Raw genomic sequence first — 20,496 nt, 5'->3', positions numbered from 1 at the left:
AGTTATAATTCCTAATATAATATCAATATTCCAAATCTACATTGGAATATTGATATTATATTAGGAATAGAAGTTTAAACGTAAATGTATGTTATATTGCTTTAATAAATAAATAAAAATATCATAGCTAAAAGAGGGAAACGGTTTTCTAACATATTTCCTGCGTGCAGTCGCCGCAGAAAGTTTCGGTACGGTTCGTGGCATTCTTTTAGAAAATTTAGGTGCATATAGATTACTAAGCGATGCTTGCTATAATCTTGTCTCCAAAAATTCAGGGCACAAATTTGCAGGAACACATTATATATCTTCTGTTGATATTTTAGTCAAGGTATTCGATGTAGCAAAATGATGTTTTAGTGGATTAAATTGCCAAATCCTATAGAGATAAAACACTACAGAGTGAAGCTCTGATGGCCCTTCTTCTGCCGACGAAGATGGAGGTGGTTCTACTTTTACCATTCAGGGGATGACCGACTAACTGTGGGCGTTTGGAAACGGGAAAGGGAGTATTTTCTCTTTTCTTCCCATTTTGTAGGCGTTGGCAAAGAGAATTTGAAATGGAGGTGGATTGTCAAACAAAATTTTGTTGCTACAGTAAAATTGCTGCTATATCTTTCGACACATGATAAAAATTTGTAGAACGCCATTTGATTTTCCTTTCCTTGATGATCTTTTTGATCCTTATTCGTTTACTAATATAATTGTTAAAGACCTAAAGTGGCGCCATCTAATAGATTAAAGGCCAAATGTTTGACAGCATCGTTTCGAGCGATGGCACCATAACGTTCCAAAAGTTTTAATCATATGTCCAAAGATGGCAGTAAATTTACGTATCTACAAAGTTTTCTTAGTTAATAATTAATGAAAATTCCTTTTCCGTGCGGGCTTTTTAAATTCTAATAGGTATACGAAAAAGTATCTATAAAAATTAAGAGCAATTAACATTATTTAGAGGTCGCTATAAATGAAACAATACTGCTATACAAAATAGTATGAAAATAAATTGACCCATCAATAATTCTGCTTTGAAAATGTCTTTAAGGGCTCTTTATTCATTTTATTTGTTATTTATAAGTATGCTAAAAAAGATGGCGATCGTTTTTTTTGTTTTAGGTAACTTTGCATTTTTTTATTTGTATGAGCATATTGCAAATCACAAAATCATAGCGACCACCTAATCATTCGCAAATGAGTTCAAATTTGGCACATAGATTACTGTTCTATAAAGGGAGCCATGTGAAGATAAAACCCTTTCAACTTTTTTCTACATACAAAGTTGGACCATCCTATTCGATAATTATGTTTTTTTGTCAATTTAGTTTTTATAAATTCTTCTAAACAGCGGAGCCTTACATTTATTCAGTTTTAAGGGCTCCTCTACACGATGGCTCAGCGTAGGCCAATCTAAGGGACGCAGCTATGCGGTGAAATGAGATAGCAATATCACTTGCTCCCTCTAACGCAGTGGTTCCTAACCTTGTTAGTTCTGCCACCCCTATGACTAACTAGGGAACCCGATTTTACCCCTACTCCCAATAAATATCAATATTCTTTCTTACAGGTCTAATTTCTGTTATATTTAATTGAGCTTATTACCTCCGTAAAATACCAGATTTACCCCTACGGGGGTAATTACCCCCAAGTTAGGAACCGCTGCTCTAACGCATAAATGCGCCTCTAGGACTTGCCTACGCTGGGCCATCGTGTAGAGGAGCCATAAGCTATGCTCGCGAGGTCTACAGCTCACAGAGCTACTAGTTTAAAAATGCATACTTTGCATGTTACCGCTTATACAGACGTTTTAAACAGACGTTATTTCATCAAAATGTATGCGGAGTCTTAAATAAAACAAATGAGCTAGAAATTTACCTTGACGAACAGGATAAACAAATGGACTATGTATGTATTAGCGAACATTTTCTCAATAAAAACTCTGTTTCATCTTTTACCCTACCCAATTATAAGTTAGTCTCATTTAACACAAGGCCAACCAAAAAAAGGGGTGGTACACTTATTATGGCGTCTTCAAATAGAGAGACACAAGAAATGGAAATATGCAAAAAAAATATATGTGTCAGACGGCTTTGAAATATGTGGAATTAGAGATATCAAAACGAATGTATATATTGTTTGCTGCTATAGATGTCCCAAAGACAGTAATTTCGAAGTATTTATAAAACAACTAGAGCTCTTGTTAGATTACCTTTGTGATAAAAAAGCAATAATTTGTGGTGACTTCAATGTCAATTTATTAAAAGATACAAAGCAACGGTCTGACTTCCTTAGTCTTCTAAAATGTTTTAATTTTAAGCATCTTATTAACGACATAACCTTTAAACGTAACCATTTGCAGTCATGTGTTGATAACTTTATAACCAACTTGCCCTCTCCCCAAGACATATCAACATATGTTGAACATAATGGGTTAGCAGATGGACATGCTGCAATTTTCTGTAGTCTTACCTTAAATTCAGAAAAAGCAGGCAATGGCGATCAAACTGTAATAGAGAAAAGATACCTAAACAAAAAATCTGTAGAGTCGTTTAGAAGTAGGTTAGCAGACATATGTTGGACAAATTTGGATATAAACGGGTTTCTTCGTAAAATATCGGAAGAGTTTCATCTAAATTTCATTTTAAAAAAGAAGAAAATCAATAATAAAGATCAAAAGAAATTAAAATGGATCACAAAAGGTGTAAAGATATCTAGTAAAATGAAAAGAGTATTAACAAATATAGACAAAACATACTGCGACTCTTCTATTTTAGCATACCGTGATAAATACATAAATTTATACAGAAAAGTTATTCGACATGCAAAAAAAATAGCTGTACAACGGGATATATATGAAACAGGAGGATCAATTAAAGGTATTTGGAATGTTATTAATAGGCATAGAAATAAATCAACTGGCACGAAACAAAATAAACTAGTATTTAAAGTCGATAGCAATATTATACATAAACCCCAAGATGTTGCTGAATTATTATCTGATCAGTTTGATTGCAGTAAAACGTCAAGTACAGGTAATTTGCCCTCCGCAATCAACTTCTTACAACATCACAATGAAATCTGCTATAACGATATGCTGTGGTGGCCGATTACACCGTTTGAAGTTACAAAGACGTTGATGAAATGCCAATTTTTGTTATTAAACAGACTATCGGTCTTCTCTCAGAACCTTTAGCACAGTTTTTTAACCAATGTTATGATGAATCTATCTTCCCTGATCAGTTAAAAGTAGCCAAAGTTGTGCCTGTATACAAAAAAGGCCAAAAAACAGATCCGAAAAACTACAGACCCATATCACTTCTTCCAGTTTTGTCAAAGATTTTCGAAAAGCTTATTAAAACCCGCCTTCTGCAACACCTACAATACAATAGCATAATTAATCCAAGGCAATTTGGCTTCCAAAAGAACATAGGCACTATAGATGCTATTAATTACTTGATTGATGATGTCATATCAAAAATCCACAATAAAAAGAGAGTAGTAGGCTTATTTTTAGACCTTAGTTCTGCCTTTGATACAGTAGACCATGATCTGCTACTGAAAAAACTGGATTTTTATGGAGTGAGGGGCAAAGCTTACGGACTCTTACGTAATTATCTTGAAAACCGTATCCAGTACGTAGAAATAAAAGATATAAAAAATGGTTGCGTAAAATCCTTTAAGTCTGCACCAGTGAAAATAAGACGAGGTGTGCCGCAGGGGTCCATCTTAGGTCCTGTATTTTTCATTATGTTTACAAATGATCTTGTCAAATTTATCTCAAATGTAGTACCAAATTGCAACTTAATAATGTATGCTGATGATACGAATGCAGTGATTCATGCTGATCACATAATAGAGCTCAATGAATTAGTCAATCTTGCATTATCTTCATTTTACGAATGGTTTACTCTTAATAATCTATGCCTAAATACAGATAAGACTCAAATAATGCTATTTAATCAAAACTCTAAAAAAACTGACAAGCTTCAAATCGCTTTAAATGGAACCTCCGTAGCAATAGTTGATAGTGTAAAATTTCTCGGTATACGTCTCGATTTTAAGTTAAATTGGATACAGGAGCTGGATGCTATTGAGAACGCAGTTAGTTCAGCATGCTATGCCCTGAGAACCCTCAGAGATGAAATTGACATAGACCATCTTAAAATAGTTTATTATGCGCTAATAGAGGCTAAATTGAGATACAGTATTATGCTATGGGGAAACAGCTTCCAGTATAACATCAATAGAGCTCTTATTTCTCAAAAAAGAGCTATTAGAATCATGTTTCGCATCCCACAAAGGACATCTTGCAGGCAATATTTTCAAAAACTTGGTATCCTTACGGTGCCTAGTTTATATGTGCTTATATTACTCACGGATCTCGTTAAACATAGCTCTAGATTTGAAACTGATGAAGAACAGGAGATGCGCAAAGTGTCGCGCACCAAAAATATAAAAGTTAACTTCCGTCCATTATCGAAAGTAGAGGAGCACTGTACAAGACACCAGGCTGTTAAATTATTTAACAAATTACCTGAAGAGCTTAAAACAATTTCAAAGTATAATATCTTCAAACACAAATTGAAACAGTTTTTGTTGAGAGGATGTTTTTATACGGTAGATGAAGTGTTTAATGTTGTTTAAGTCTTAAGTATTGTTTCTCTTGTTATTATTTAGTATTTAAATGTTGCCGTATTTTTAGATTGATATTTATTTGTTTACTTGTAGGTACCTACATTTGATAAGTTCTTTGTTGTTGTTTTTCTCATGTTTTTCACTTTATGTACATATATTCAAACACAATTCTGTATTGTTCATGAATAAAGATACTATGACTATGACTACTATAAAAAATACAAAGCGCACCGTTTAAGACAAAAGCCACTAAAGATTAAAAATAAATATAATTTAAACACATTTTCTACTTTTTTTCATCCTTTTTTTACAGTAAGTACATATTTCCTGAAGGAGGGTCCTGTCATTCATCGTATTTTTTATCGTAGTCACAACATTAAGAATATCGATATCGACAATTTTAATTCTTGAAATCCCTAGTCTTTACTGTCAAATAAGTGCCACAGATTTATAAAAGTTTACAGCGCCACAACTATAGTAAAGGGAACTAACACTAGGCCACTGTCCCATCCATAGATTAGTATATATTATTACTGTAATAGATAAGTAACTCTCGGCGATTTCACGTTCACGTCTCTACTAGTGCTGCCCCTAGTGGACGTGCTCTCAACTAATGGAAACTCTATATACAGTAACAAGAACACATAGACACACACACACACATGCACATACATGTGTTGTGTTCTTTACCTACATAATAATAATTTTAATATTGCAACTGATTTATGTAGTAATCTTTGTCGTACTGATGTCCGTTTTATATGCACAGAAAACTGCATAAATCAGTTTTTAGAATAAATAATAAAAACTGATGTTGCTTCAAATACAATATATTATTTATAAGTACTGATTTACATACATATGTTCCAAGTAACTAAGAAGAAATGCAAATACAGCGACGCTTAAGAGCACTACTCTGTTTAAACTGTAAAATTATGTCTCAACAGTAAGTATATAGTAACTATCTGCCTGCCTGCCTAACTAGGCAGCCTGTTTCATTTCATCTTCTCGGTCCCGAAATGTATTTGATGGCATGGTTTGGAAAGCTTCACATATAGTTTTGATCCAACTTCTTATTGGTGGAACTACGGATTTAGACCCACATTGGTAATTAATATCTTAACATAAATGTGATCACTAATATGTTTAACCGGAATTTATCATGAATTTATATTAAAAACCAACTTAGAAATAACCATTCCTAGTTTATTTTCAACGTAATGATTGTAAATCTATCAAAATATTTATATTAAAATATATTCTTCTAGATTAAATTAAACACGATTAAGTTACTTAAATATTTTTTGGTATATTTTGTTTTCTACTAGGTATCTTCATACAAGATTTATATCTAGCCACACTCAGCCATCCTTATGCTAAAAGGCGGTATCTCAAAAACTAAAGAACTGGATATGGAACATTATGGTTAAAATGTAAGGTACATTTTTGCATTAAATTTCGGTTTAAAGAGTATTTATTGTCTGAAGAAATTACAAAATTTCACTTATAAGACAACAATTAACTATACATATAATATATTAGCAGTAAGCAAGCATGCAGACTTATTTGATAGATTAGTTAAATCTTTAATAATTAGTAAGTACATATGTTTATGTTTAGTTGTTTATATATTTAGTTTGCACAAGAATAATTAAGTTAAAGGAAGTACTATAGAGTATGCGAGGTGATTTTAAATAAGGTTCAGATAACTAAAGTGTTATTATTGAATATTGTCTTTTATGTATGTTTTTAATTTCGATTTGAATTTGCTGAAACTTTTTATATCTGTTATGGTTGTCGGTAGACTATTATACAATTTGGCACCATCGTACATTAAGTTACAAGTCCCATATCGGGTTCTGGGAAAACGTAAGGCTAGGCTTTCAGCATTTCTGAGTTTCATCCTTTGGAATTTACTCTTTTTGCTAAATTTAATTTCTGATTGTATTTCGTTGTTTAATATTTTACGTATTAGGATACAGGTTTTATACGAGTATATTTGTTTGAGGTTCATTATTTTTGTTTTTTCGTATAATGTTTTAGTTGGCGTTCGATAGTCATAATGAAAAAGGACCTTAATAATTTTGTTCTGTGCAATTTGAAGATCTTTTATGTTGGACGCTGCTGCATTACCCCATAATTCGGTTAAATATTCTAAGTGAGGCTTAATCAAAGAATTATAAATGTTGACACGAGTTTGTTTTGGAAGATAACTACTTATGTGGCGCATTGCTGCTGTTAACGATGTAATTTTAGGTTTTATATTAGCTATATGTGGCTTCCATGTAAGTTTACTGTCTAAAGTCAAACCTAGGTACTTTTCATAGTCTTTTCTTAATATTTTATCTCCGTTTATATATAAATCTTGAATTTGTTCGATATTTTTGTTTTTGGCTGCAAATACTACATAACACGTTTTAGAGGTATTTATGGTAAGTAAATTTTGTTGGAACCAATTAGATAGTAAGTCTAAGTCGTTTTGTGCTTGTTGTAAGATATTGTGTACAGAATCGCCGAAATAAAATAAACACGTGTCGTCCGCATATAAGGTAAGATGTCCTTGTAATCCAGCTTCATGGAGGTTATTTATATAAATTAAAAAGAGCAAAGGGCCCAAAATTGAGCCCTGCGGAACGCCACAATTTATAGGTAACGGATCGCTTTGATATTCACCTAACTTGACTACTTGATATCTATTTTTCAGATATGATTCAAAAATGCCATAAGCCTTGCCAGTTATTCCAATATGCCGTAGTTTATCTAGGAGCATGGGATGACTGACTGTATCAAATGCTTTTTTTAAGTCGACGAACACTCCAAGCCCGATGTTTCTAGAGTCTATGTTATTCTTTATTTTAGTGACAAGGTCAACTGTGGCCGATAAGGTGTTACTTTTAGGTCGGAATCCATACTGTCTATCAAACAGAAATTTTATGGAAGTTAAGTATGAAAATAGTCGGTTATGGATAATTTTTTCAAACACTTTTGACATGATAGGCAGTACTGATATCGGACGGTAGTTTCCCGGTTCTGTTTTTGACCCAGATTTGTATATCGGTGACACTTTAGCAATTTTTAAAGAATCGGGAAACTCGCCTTTACCAAAACACACATTGATACAGTCAGTCAATTCCTTAACAATGTATTTTCCTATGCATTTCAGGGTTTTTGCATTGATAGTATCCACCCCAGCGCTGACATTCGGATCCAAATTAGAGATTATTTTAGATACTTCATCTATTGATGTTAGCGCTAGTGAGTCTAGTCTATGTATGCAGTAATTTTTATTTGGACATTTTTCGTTTGATTTTGTAGATTGGACACGAATGTCATCACACAATTTTGAGCCTATGGTAGTAAAATATTTGTTAAAGCACTGGCAAATTTGTTTAGTATCTGTAATTAGTTTGTCTTGATATTGAAGTTTAGGGGGAATGTAATTTGATTTTATTCTGTTTTTACATAATGAATTTATAAGGGTCCACGTTTTTTTAGGATTTTTTTTACATTTTTCAAAAGCGTCATGGTAATATTGTTTTTTAGTTCTAGCAATGTTAAGAGTTAGCTTATTTCTTTGTTGGGTAAAACGCTTGCGTATCTCTTCGTTGTCTGGTTCTTTCTTCATTTGTCTCCATAGCGTGTTTCGTAATGCTATTTGTGTAATGATATTACTGTTGATCCAGTCTTCTTTTGGTAGGTTCAATATTTTAGTCTTCGTAACTTTTGCTTGTGTGATTATAGTTTGTATACTGTTTTCAAACTTCGAATAGTCGTGGTCTTGACCAAAAGTCGTTTGTTCCATTTCCATTAATTTTATGAGCTTGGTATAGTCCACAGAATCGTATTTTATTTTTTGTTTGTGTTTTGGGCTTCTTTTTAATAACTCTACGTATATCTGCTTATGGTCAGACATGGCAGAGTCTATAATGTGAAAATTGAAGCTGTCCTCGATTAGATCCGTGTAAACGTGATCAAGGATAGTTTTACATGATGCAGTCTCTCGGGTGCAGTAGCACGCTTCAATTTTATTTAAAATAGCATATCCGGATTCTTCTATTGTAGAAATGTATTGGGATGTGGTTTGATCGTTGGACAAGAGGTCGATGTTGAAATCGCCGAAAACTATAGATCTCTTATTGTTTTCAAGTTGTTCCTCCAGAGTTGTTATGAAATTGTTGTAGTTTGTTCTTCCCGGTCTGTATACCGCTCCAATATTAAGCGATTGCTTTGAAATTGATATCCACAAAAAATTGTTTCCACCTGTGTATGTTTGAAACGTCACGGCATGTTCAATACTATTTAGAATAAATATCGAAACCCCGCCACCTATGGAGTCTGTTCTTATGTTATAATAGTGGCAGTATCCAGGTATTTGTAGAAGTCTGGCTTCCGTCTCTGTTTTGATCCATGTTTCTGTGAGCAAAATCAGGTGTGTTGTTTTTGGTATGCATTCGAGAATACACTGTAATTCTTCGATTTTGCCCGGTGTGACTAAGCTACGAACATTAGCGTAGAGAAAGTTTAGAGACTGCGAGCCTTTGGACATATTCTGGTAATTTCCAAGGACGGAATAGTTGGCATTATTTGACTTACTTGATGGGTTGTCGGCGTTAGCAGTCAATTCTGAGGGGTGGGGGCCGTGAAGTTTTTTGGCTGTTGTGTAATTATGGTTGGTAAACCTCTAACATACTTTATACGTAAGTTTTTCTCGCCATTCTCTTGACGTTGAATTAATTCTTCCCTAAGTCGCTTTATATGATTTTGCTGATTCAGAGTCTGATCTGAATGGATTCTAATTCCGGTCGGTAATTCCTTTTTCTTACGTAAAATATTTAACGCTGTGTGTTCGGTTTCAAAACATACCTTGATGGGACGTTTTTTTTCCGAGTGTTGTTTACCAATCCTAAATATTTTCAACGGTTCGGGGCAATTTTCGTCAATTGATCTAATAAGATTTGATACCTCGCAAGCATCGTAGTTAATTTGATCACCCTTGTCACCCGTCAGTAATTCCGATATTCCAAAAATAATTATATTTTTTGCCTCTGAGTACGGTCCTGGAGTTCTCCGATAACTTGATCGTAGGTAAAAGTCGGCGTATGTAGTTGCGAAGTCAGTGATTGCGAACTTTTTAGACTATCTAAGTCAGTTTTTAGAGATTGTATTCGGTTTTCATTCTGGGCGCACTGAGATTTAACTTGTTGCAATTCGGTTTTAAGTTTGTTTTGTTCCTCGACGACTTTGTTCGCTGACGTCCTAATGTCGCAGAGTTGATCCTTTATTTCTTTCATATCTTGCTGCATTGTACTCATATTTGCATTGTGCGTGTTCGAGAATGTTGTAAATAAAGATTTAATTTCATTTCGGAGTAGTTGAATGTCGTCGCGTATTGAAGAGTCTGGATCTGGTTCTTTACGTTTCCTGGATGTTAATTGCCGCTTCTCTAAGAAAGTAGCATCGTCTTCTAAATTTGACAAAATTGGCTCAGATCTGCCACATGAATTTGAAGGTGATCGTAGTAAACTCACCATGGTACAGAAACTTCTAATTTAATCCGTATCGTTAAGTGATTAGAGTGCACTTAAGTACGGTGCAGTATTGTCACCAGTTGCTAGGGCCTTTGTTTCCCGAGCGAGTTAAGTCGTAAACAACTCGGCAACGCAACGTCGCAAGTCCACACAACACTTCCACCAAAATAGCACTTCTGTGACCGATACAAGTTATACTTTTGTTTAACACGTTTTAATTGTAATTTTTAAATAGCAATTTAACTGTGCACACCACCAGCTTGCTCGCTTGCCGCGACCGAAGTTTTTTTTTTCAATTGAGATACCGCTATTTGGCTAAGCAGGGCACCACGGCTGAGGAATAGACGTCAAGCACAACCCAGAGATGGCATTATTATTAGCATTACATTACTCATCTTTAGAGATACTATCAGCGGCGTAGCGTATATGTTTGCCGCCCGGGGCCGATCAGAAATTTTCCGCCCCAATTTACGACCAACATCACTTAGACAAGTCGTAAGTTCAGTCACAAAGATTTTTACTGATAAAAAAGTTATAGGTACAGTTTTTACAGTTTATTCTATTTAATTTTCGAAGGAAATGGTTTAAATTTATTATTTTACTTTATTAGGCACACTAAACAGATATCGTACAATATCATGAAAAACATATAATTGCATATGATGGCTTAAAAATTAGCACGAGATTCATAACAAGTGTACACAGCATGCTTTACAAGTAAGCGCAAATGTATAAAAAATCATGAAAAAAATACGCGGCCTCTTTAAGGTGATTTTGATCCCTATTTATAAATTTTTCTGTTTTACATGGTTGAATCGTACATAAAACAAATGTTGGGTCTTTAATCTTTCCTTAGATACTTAAATCATGTGTATTGGACATGTTTTACCAAACCTACTCGTTGAATGGCAGTCAAAAATAAGCATGTTACTGAAAAGTACCCTAAGTATGAAGGTATTAGCTGAAGTATAAACTTGTCGAAGAACTAAATGCTGGTGATAAAATAGCGTTATAATAAAGTAGGTTCATATAAATAAACAATTGTACCTATTTTATTTATGTGACACTGATTTTTAGTCCCTTTTGTGAAGTATATTTTTTCACAATCCAGCCGCGTATTCGCGTCTAACGACAATCCCAAAGTAAACAAGTAGTAAATAAAGTCGCGATCTAAATTTTAAAACAATTATAATACGTTTTGATCATATAAAACAAGCTTTCAAATCATGGCTAACTTTTATTATCAAAAACTTTGTATTACATATTATCAGTCAAAACCTTTGTGACATAACATATGACCTGACTAGACAAAGTTGGGTAAAAGTGGTAAAATACAAAAATATGTTCAAAAACCAAAACTCGACTACTGAAAATCTGGCTCATAAAAGCATGAAAAAAGAAAAAAATCTCATCTGAAGTAATCACGGAGAAAATATTGCATATTTACATCTTTTAAATAAAGAAATACAATTTAACATAATTTACTAATTTTTGAATACACTGTGGGAACGAGTAACCCGACAGACTTTAACCACGTATTGCTGACGTCATACGTTTTGATCAAATTCGACAAAAATGTGTGTGTATTTGCACACGACACGTTATTTATTTTTACATCTTGGTAAAAAAAAAACATTACAGCGAATGTAATTGTTATTTGCTTTACAAGGGGGCAACGTTGTTGTTAACCACTCGTACTAATATTGATACCCGAGCAAGCGAAAGATTCAAAAATTGAAGTTCGAGCGGTGGAATCGTGGCCGTTGCGAGGGTTTCAGGGTTAAACAGACTTTGCCTCCGAGTAAACACAACATTTTTCACCACACCAAAGCGAGGAAAATACTATGAAATTAAATACCAATAAAATCAAACCAAATCAAATTCAAATGAACGTAATAATACATTTATCATTGGAAATGATAATTTAAAAGTAAACAACACTAGGTAACAACTTACAATTTGCATCTGATTACTTTGCCTCACATGCATGTGGATAAAATTCAACTTTCTCCTTCGTTTTTTAACAATCAAGAGAGCCTTTACCCGTTGGTGTGGTGAAAAGTTTTTTTTTATTATTTACTGATAATTTTTAAGGTAAATTATTATTTCAGATGAGAATGTTTTCTTGTTTCATACGTTTTAGAGCGCAATTTTCAGTAGTCTGCTTTTATATTTGAAAGTTTTTTAATAATTAATTTTGGGGTTATAATTTCATAATCGATTATTTAAAATCATTTTACATTATTTTTGTGCCATGGTCCCTTCAGCACAGCAGCGCACGTAAAGCGCCCAATGCTTTTACATGAGAGCGCAAAAGGCGCCCGTTATTCCATCGCCCGCAGCGTGACAACATACGTCAGGCTAAGCCCGACTCTTTTAATATGAGGGCACCGAAGCCACCGGCATTTAATCGCGCGTATCGCACCACGTTCATTGGGCTACGCCCGACTATTTTTGCGAATGATGGCGCCGAAGGCGCCCAGATTGCGCGCAGAGGGCACCGTGTTCAATTTGGTGTGATGTCATATAGGGTTATCGGTTATACAGGGGGCCTACCGCAAAAACCGAAATTCGCAAATTGCGGGTATCATTCTCTTTTACTCTCACTAAGACGTAATTAGAGTACAGAGAAAAATGCCCGCAATTGACGAACTTCGATTTTCGCGGTTGTAGCCCAGCGAACAATCGTGTATGCTCGGCGGTGTAAGCACTCCGGCAGCGATTGACCGCCGTGCGCTCCCGCGGTGCATTGGTTCGTTTCGTGGCACGATTTGAAAATATGGATTTCTTAATTTTATGTTTTTTATATACCGTATTTTGCCGCCCCCTCTCATGTGCCGCCCGGGGCTATGGCCCCCCTAGCCCCCCCCCTCGCTACGCCTCTGGATACTATAGTATCTCTAAAGATGAGTAATGTAATGCTAATAATAATGCCATCTCTTATACCATGGTCCTATCTAGCTCCATATTATTAATCTGTGAAGAAAACCCATACGTGTGGGGTATCTATGGATAGGTCTTCAAAAATGATATTGAGGTTTCTAATATCATTTTTAGGGTTCCGTAGCCAAATGGCAAAAAACGGAACCCTTATAGATTCGTCATGTCCGTCTGTCTGTCCGATTATGTCACAGCTACTTTTTTCCGAAACTATAAGAGCTATACTGTTCAAACTTGGTAAGTAGATGTATTCCATGAACCGCATTAAGATTTTTACACAAAAATAGAAAAAAAAAAACAATAAATTTTGGGGGTTCTCCGTACTTAGAACTGAAACTCAAAAAATCTTTTTTCATCAAACCCATACGTGTGGGGTATCTATGGATAGGTCTTTAAAAATGATATTGAGGTTTCTAATATCATACATTTGTCATTTGTTGTCTATCGCCTAACTGCCAACATTGTCAATCCGCGAGTTGTGACGTTATCAAAATCTTCAAAGACGTTTCGAGTTTGGTCACGTGATGTGTGCCAAAAGATATTTTAAATTCAATATTTACAAAAATATGGTCATTACAGATCCCCTAAAAGTAGTTTAACATGTTCTTATACCTAATCCAAAAGAATTTATTGGGATACAATTCTGCCCTAAGATTTGTAGGTGGAAACAACCCTATTTAAAAAATATTTTTTTCGACTATCCTACAAGTGTCGTATTTTATTTTAAAACTAACGAATAGTATATAAGAAGCACCATTACCAAGAAAAAAAATCAGATGAAAATATTGCAGGATTCGCGAAATATGAATTTTCAAACAAATAAGTTAGGGTTGTCACTTTTCAAGGATTTCAAGTTTAATTACGAAGTGTTATTTTCTTTTTCCGAATTAAAGATATTGTACATCATTTGATTTCCTGTAGATATCTACTTGTATGTACGCTGGTAGCTATGAAGGTGAGTCCGCCAATTGATCTTTGGTCATGGGCATATGTACCGTTTAACTGAGACTTTTCTATTCAGTCGTAATAAGCATGTAGCCATTCGGTTGCGTCCGCTTTGAGTGCAATGCACATGAGTTAGGAAACATATGATAAGTCATATCGATAGGAGATGCTCACCCCAAGTCTGCTACCAGACTAGAAATTTACAAAATTCTTGTAGCTGCAGCAAAATCTCGTGGCACGAAAACCAAACCCAAGGATTAAGGTGTGAAAGAACGAATTAGAGAAATTTTCAATTACATACAGCCTGATAAGATTTTAAGCGATACTGATATGAGTAATGCAATAATAAAAGATTATTAGAAACGCGACTCCAACTCTCCAAATGAGTACCAGAAGCGCCGTGACCTTAAACGTTTACAAGAGTCACTTGAAGGTCATCCTCCATCAAAGATTATAAAGTAATGTCAAAAATTGTAACTAATGATACGGGTGAAAAACTTACTAGAAGTTCTGCTCGCGATTTTGAATTTGTGGTCAAAAAATTATTGAAAAGCCCTTTCAATCAAATTGCCGATTTAATAAGATCGAAACCACAAACTACCATTCAGTGCTAACGAAGCCCTATCTATGGTTATATGTAGATAGAAAGCTAACAGTAGAAGATTCTATGCAGGATTGGGAAATCATTGATACGAGTCCTTTGCCAATAGGGAATATTACGCGAAACTCTGCGTAGGGGACGCCACTACCACAATCCATCACAATATGAGGGTCAACACATGAGGGGAAACAAGAAAAATCTAAACTTCAATATCTAACCTCTTTATCACTTTTGCATATTCGAGCAATGAAGAGGCAGATAACTAAATTTCGATTTTCGCGTTTCCCGGTAGGCTCTTTGTAAACAACCTTGGTGCATCAATGTCATATTTTATTATCTGTAAAAGCTTGTTAAAAAACAATGTTGTATGTTCCTTCCCTTATCCCACCTATGTGGGGTCGGGTCTCCTTGTCAATTTGCGCCAGAGTAGTATTTAACTATCTATATATTTTTAATATTATTTGACTTCACGTTAAATTTTTTCCTTATCATTTGTTATTAATTTTTCCTGCACCAACATACACAAATGTCTCTGTTTGACCCCATGGTTGACTGGTAGAGAATGCCTTTTGGCATTAAGTTCGCCATTTGTACATTTTCTTTATGAGTGAAATAAAGTTTAAATAAATAAATAAAAAACAGTTTAAGGCACAGTATGTATAAGTTAATCTATGGTATACGAAAAGTGCTAGTGCTGCACTCTGGCGGCAGAACATTGCAGTAATAGGAATGCTGTCCGAGCAAGCCGGTGAATATCGAAACAAATTTTGGCGGTATGATCGTGAGCATCTGCACTCTCGAAAGGTAGACCGAAAAACAAAAACTTTAACTCTTTTTCGGCGTGCTCCCAAATCTTTTTTTGATATTTCGGATTTGTCTCTAAAAGACCGACGTAATAAAAAAAATGTCTACCTATACCAGATAAAGTTGTGTCACATTTAAAGCCCGAAACCAATGAAGATGAAAACTTGTAACTCACAGTTGACGAAAGTTTTTATTATTCAGATGAAGATTAGACGTAGAATTAATTATAAATTGATCCCACATACCTTAGCACAACTAAAGGAATCACGACAGTCAATAAGTAAGCGGAACAGAAACTTCACTTTTCATACTATATGTGACAACCCTATTTCCATAGAAATGGAACAAATACATAGAAACGCTATAAATCCTACATGATAAAATTGTGAAAATTTGAGACAAGGTAGGCACACTTCTCATACGTCCTTTAAAGCTAAAATAAAATGCGACCGTCAATAAACCGTGAAAAAAAAAATATATATGTAAAGAAACAATAAAATGTATTATCTTCGAAATTATTAATTTTAGTCCTGTATTTTTTTTAGCTGCTAAATATTGTCCCCTTAAGTCACAGGAAGAATAATGGGGCTTTATTGACATTGCTTAGAGAAAATAAAAATATAAACATGTTTTAATGACGTCATTGATCTAATTTTTAACATTTTTTTTCTTAAAAAATAAACATGACAGACGACTTGGAGTTTCCGTATTGGCATTCTTATAGAATGCAGCAACGATTAAAACCTTGGTGAACAAAATTGAGGAAAAATCCTACACTGTATTGGGGTAGATCATGTACAAATGAATAGTTAAAAGTGGAATTCATATTCTTCCAAGTCTAATAGGAATATTAAGAGAATATCCCCTAATAAGCGCTAAATCTGGGTTCAGCGAGTATTTTTTATAGCAAGATGCAACGATTTTCTTCGCAAAGATGTTTAGGACTATTTTCTGTAGAATTTAATAAGCTTGAATGTTGCCGTACACTATATTTTAATAGAGAACGTAGATTCAGAGTAAAACGCGAATTTTCCAGGATGGTAGACATTTTACAAGATGGCTGTGATTCCTTAAGGTCCCCAAATGTCAAATGATGTGGGCATGAAAAAGGGGCTTTTAATTTATATACTTACCAAATTTCATGACTTCCAGGGATTTCGAGGTTGGTCCTAATCCAATTGTGCTAATAAGATACTTTTTGAGCTTTATATGTCTGTTTGGCGAACTCATGTACTGGGATTGTGTTGTGAAAATAGACCCTAATTTTGATAAGTATGCTATGGACCTCTACTATATGAAGAAAAAATAATACCTTGGTTTTATAATTATGTATTTAAACTATATAATATTATCATGATTTAAGTTAACATTTCTTTAAATCTAGTTCAGTCATAATTAGTCTTTAGAATGAACATACCAAATAAACTTGACTCCAAATGACTAGTCATTATAAATGCAGGGATTATAACATTGACTACAATTATTTCCTCCTTACAAAATAAATACCATAATCATACATATAAATCACTATCTAATTACATTTCATAAAATTAAAATATAAATTATGCTACTACAAACAATATTCCTATTAAAATGGCATGCATCATTATTTTACAGATAGCCCTATATTTTAATGAAAAATATCCTAAAGGTGCATTCTTATTAAAACTGCAGCTAGAAGTTAATAGCCGGGTCCACACAGAGCGAGCATACTCTGAGCATCGCTATGTGTGGACCTGGCTATTGAGAAATAAATACACAATAAAATAATGAGAATGCAAATATTTGCTACCTCTCAACCAGGAGAATGACTCACATCATGTATTTGGTCTTGTCCTAAGATTGAGTGCAATTAGAATACCTAGCAGATATACAGATAGATTTAATTTTTCCAGTAAAAAAAGCCTCAGCATCAATAATTAACATTAGCCTGCAACATAATTATTGTTTATTCTCTACTTTCGCATTAGGGGTCAGGGTTGAAGGTAGGAGGCAGCGCCCCCGGCGGAGCGTTCTCTATAATCCAGGGATGCTGCAGCACACTGGCGAGGGGCAGCCGCTTGTCCGGGTTCACCATCAGTAGCTTGCCCATGAGATCCTTTGCCTTCTCAGACACATACTTTGGATACTCAATTATTACATATTTAATTTTTTCCAAAGTCTGCTCTGTGCTGCTGTGCTCATCATCAAACGGAGGTATTCCTACAAGTAACTCATAGCATAACACACCGAGACTCCAAATGTCAATTTTGTAGCTGTAGGGCTTTGCTTCTACCATTTCTGGTGATAAGTATTCCATAGTTCCACAGAACGTCATTCTTCTAGAGGATGCGGACTGCACAGACCAGCCAAAGTCAGCTATTTTAGGCTCCCCATTGCATCCTATAAGTATATTCTCAGGTTTGATGTCGCGGTGTATAACATTCTTGGCGTGGCAGTAGATGAGGGCCTTGGTGAGGTCGCGGATGTAGATGGCGGCAGTTTTCTCGTCGAAGCGGCCGCGCTGCATGAGCCGCACGAAGAGCGTGCCGTGCTTGGCGTACTCCAGGACGAGGTAGATAAGCTTCTCGTCTTGGAAGTGGTGGAACATTCGCAGGATGTTGGGGTGCCGCAGCCGTGACTGAATCTCCACCTCACGCTGCACCTGGTGCTCGATGTTCGTCTTCAGGATCTGGCTCTTGCACAATACCTTCAGCGCTACCAAGTAATGGGACTCCTTCTCGCGCGCCAGATACACCTTTCCAAATTTACCATATCCCAGCTTCGGCCCGATTTCTAAGTTTGTCCATGCCAAGGAAGTTTTCTCCTCGCTCGCAGGAGTGGATTCTTTCGTGTTTGCGATGTTCGCTTTGGAGCTCGACCGCATGGGGGTGTCTACGGGGAAAGTTGGCACTTTCAAATGATTACTTGCGGGTTTCCTGTTCTCCATCTTAGTAACAATGCAAGCACAATGTGAAGCTTTCAAGATGTCCTTTTGTCATGCGAAATTTCACAAGTAACCGTAGTTGATTGTTATAATTTTAGAGAAATTATTATTTCATACGATTTTTTAACAACTCGGCAGTGAACGGTGAACGTGAACGTTGTTTCTATTCAAATAAATAACGTATTTTTTTGCTATCTGCAGTGATTTAAATGTCAGTCAAAAAAGTATTGCTATACGCCGGTAATGCCGGTATGTATACATAGTGATTATATGCTCTTTGCATTCAGGGAGATTTATTTAAAAAAATCGTCTGAAGTGAAGTCTTAAACAAACTGTATAAAACTGTGCGTTTGTTTCTACAAAGAAGATAATTATTATCTTCTTTGTAGAAACAAACGTATGCATTATGACAATAGACAACATTAATTTTGCAATGCAAATGTGAATGTACTTTGTTATTAAGATCTGTACTAAACTATGGTTGCAATAAATAAATGACTAAATGACTAAAAAATGATATTTGTAGGAAAAAGCATGGAAAATACCATTGACGATGGGTCAAATGGTCATTGATCTGTCAAGTCAGCTGTTTATCAAATTGACATTTTGTTGACAGTAGAAAATTTACCGAACCAAGTTTAAATCGTAATTTGGAAATGAATGCATTTATTAATGCATGTTTTTAGGGAATACAGTGAATTTTGTTAAGTTTAATTGTGTTTAAATGCTTGGTTTATCGGTTTTGAGAAGCCATACCATTTAAACGTAAACGTAATAAGAGAAATTTTGTTTAATTTGTCGTATTCATTATTGTAGAATTGTAGCCAAGGTATGTACTAGCCATTATAATATTTGTTTCTTGTTAAGATCTCTTCAAGCAGCAATATATACAAATATCAACCATTATTTCCAAGAAGCAGGCTTTTTAGTGTTATTTATAGGTTAAGCGGTGGTGGCCGAGTGGATACGACGTCCGACTTTCAATCCGGAGGTCGCGGCTTCAAACCCAGGCTCGTACCAATGAGCTTTTCGGAACTTATTTATGTACGAACTATCATTTGATATTTACCATTAGCATTTCGGTGAAGGAAAACATCGTGAGGAAACCTGCATACATCTGCGAAGAAATTCAAAGGTGTATGTGAAGTCCCCAATGCACATTGGGCTAACTCGGGGACTATAGCCCGAGCTCTCTCGCACATGAGAGGAGGCCTGTGCCCAGCAGTGGGACGTATATAGGCTGAATTATTATTATTATTTATATGGGTTCTTTCTATTATTATTTACTCGGGACCTAATAACAAAACTCCAAGTGTTTGTGAACAAATGCTTAAGGCAAATTCTGCACATCTTTTGGCCTAACTGTATGTAACTGACAAAAGTATGCACTTTTGTCTCAGGCGATGCCGCTAGGGTCTTTAAGTCAAACAAAGCTGTGTTGGCCCGTTAGCCACGAGATTGTACCATGCCTACCCCCAAGAAGACCCTTCTCTTTTTGGGGGTTAGGCCTAGGGTTAGCTCACTAAGCCCAATCTATGCTATATTTCTTCCTGCTCTTAGCAACTAGGGCAAGGTATAATTATATCATTTTCACATAATTGAGGGACGATTATAAAATCGCCCAAATCAAAAGAAAAACTAAATTTGCGCGGTTTCTTCGTTTTTTGACAAAGTTACGTTCGGCACTTTAGGTCATTAACTGGATTATTAATTCAGCCAACATCATAAACAAATCTGCAACAATCAGAACTACCGGATTTGATGCAAACGAACCCCGTTACAAAAAGCGAGGAGTTACTGGATTATTAGTGTTCTCCATATCCTTGATGGTGGAATATTTCATACTTTTCTGTCTTTAATTTTCAGAACATTGATGATGAGAAGTCATTTATATTAGAAATATCATGGGGAGATACATACCCCACGGAGAAGCCTAACTTTAATCTGGAGATCTTTTATAATCAACATTGTAAGTATATTTATTATCTCAATAATTGAACTGTACATATAAATAAATAAATATTATAGGACATTATTTATTACACAAATTGACTAAGTTGAATATATTGTTTATAATTTGATATTACTTGATGATCCTTTTCAGGTGTTTTTTTTTTCATATT

The 20,496-nt window shown here is 35.0% G+C and overlaps 1 protein-coding gene across 1 annotated transcript; it reads right to left on the bottom strand.

The window, feature by feature from the left end:
• Positions 1–16,760: 16,760 nt before the first annotated feature.
• LOC133525975 (aurora kinase C-like) lies at positions 16,761–18,822 on the bottom strand. Its single transcript, XM_061862430.1, has one exon. It carries the CDS (start codon positions 18,374–18,376, stop codon positions 17,414–17,416), a length of 963 nt encoding a protein of 320 aa, XP_061718414.1. The 5' UTR covers positions 18,377–18,822; the 3' UTR covers positions 16,761–17,413.
• Positions 18,823–20,496: the final 1,674 nt, after the last annotated feature.

The sequence above is a fragment of the Cydia pomonella genome, chromosome 1, assembly GCF_033807575.1.
Source record: "Cydia pomonella isolate Wapato2018A chromosome 1, ilCydPomo1, whole genome shotgun sequence".
Classification (NCBI taxonomy): Eukaryota; Metazoa; Arthropoda; class Insecta; order Lepidoptera; family Tortricidae; genus Cydia; species Cydia pomonella.
This window is presented reverse-complemented; position numbering and strand designations above follow the sequence as displayed.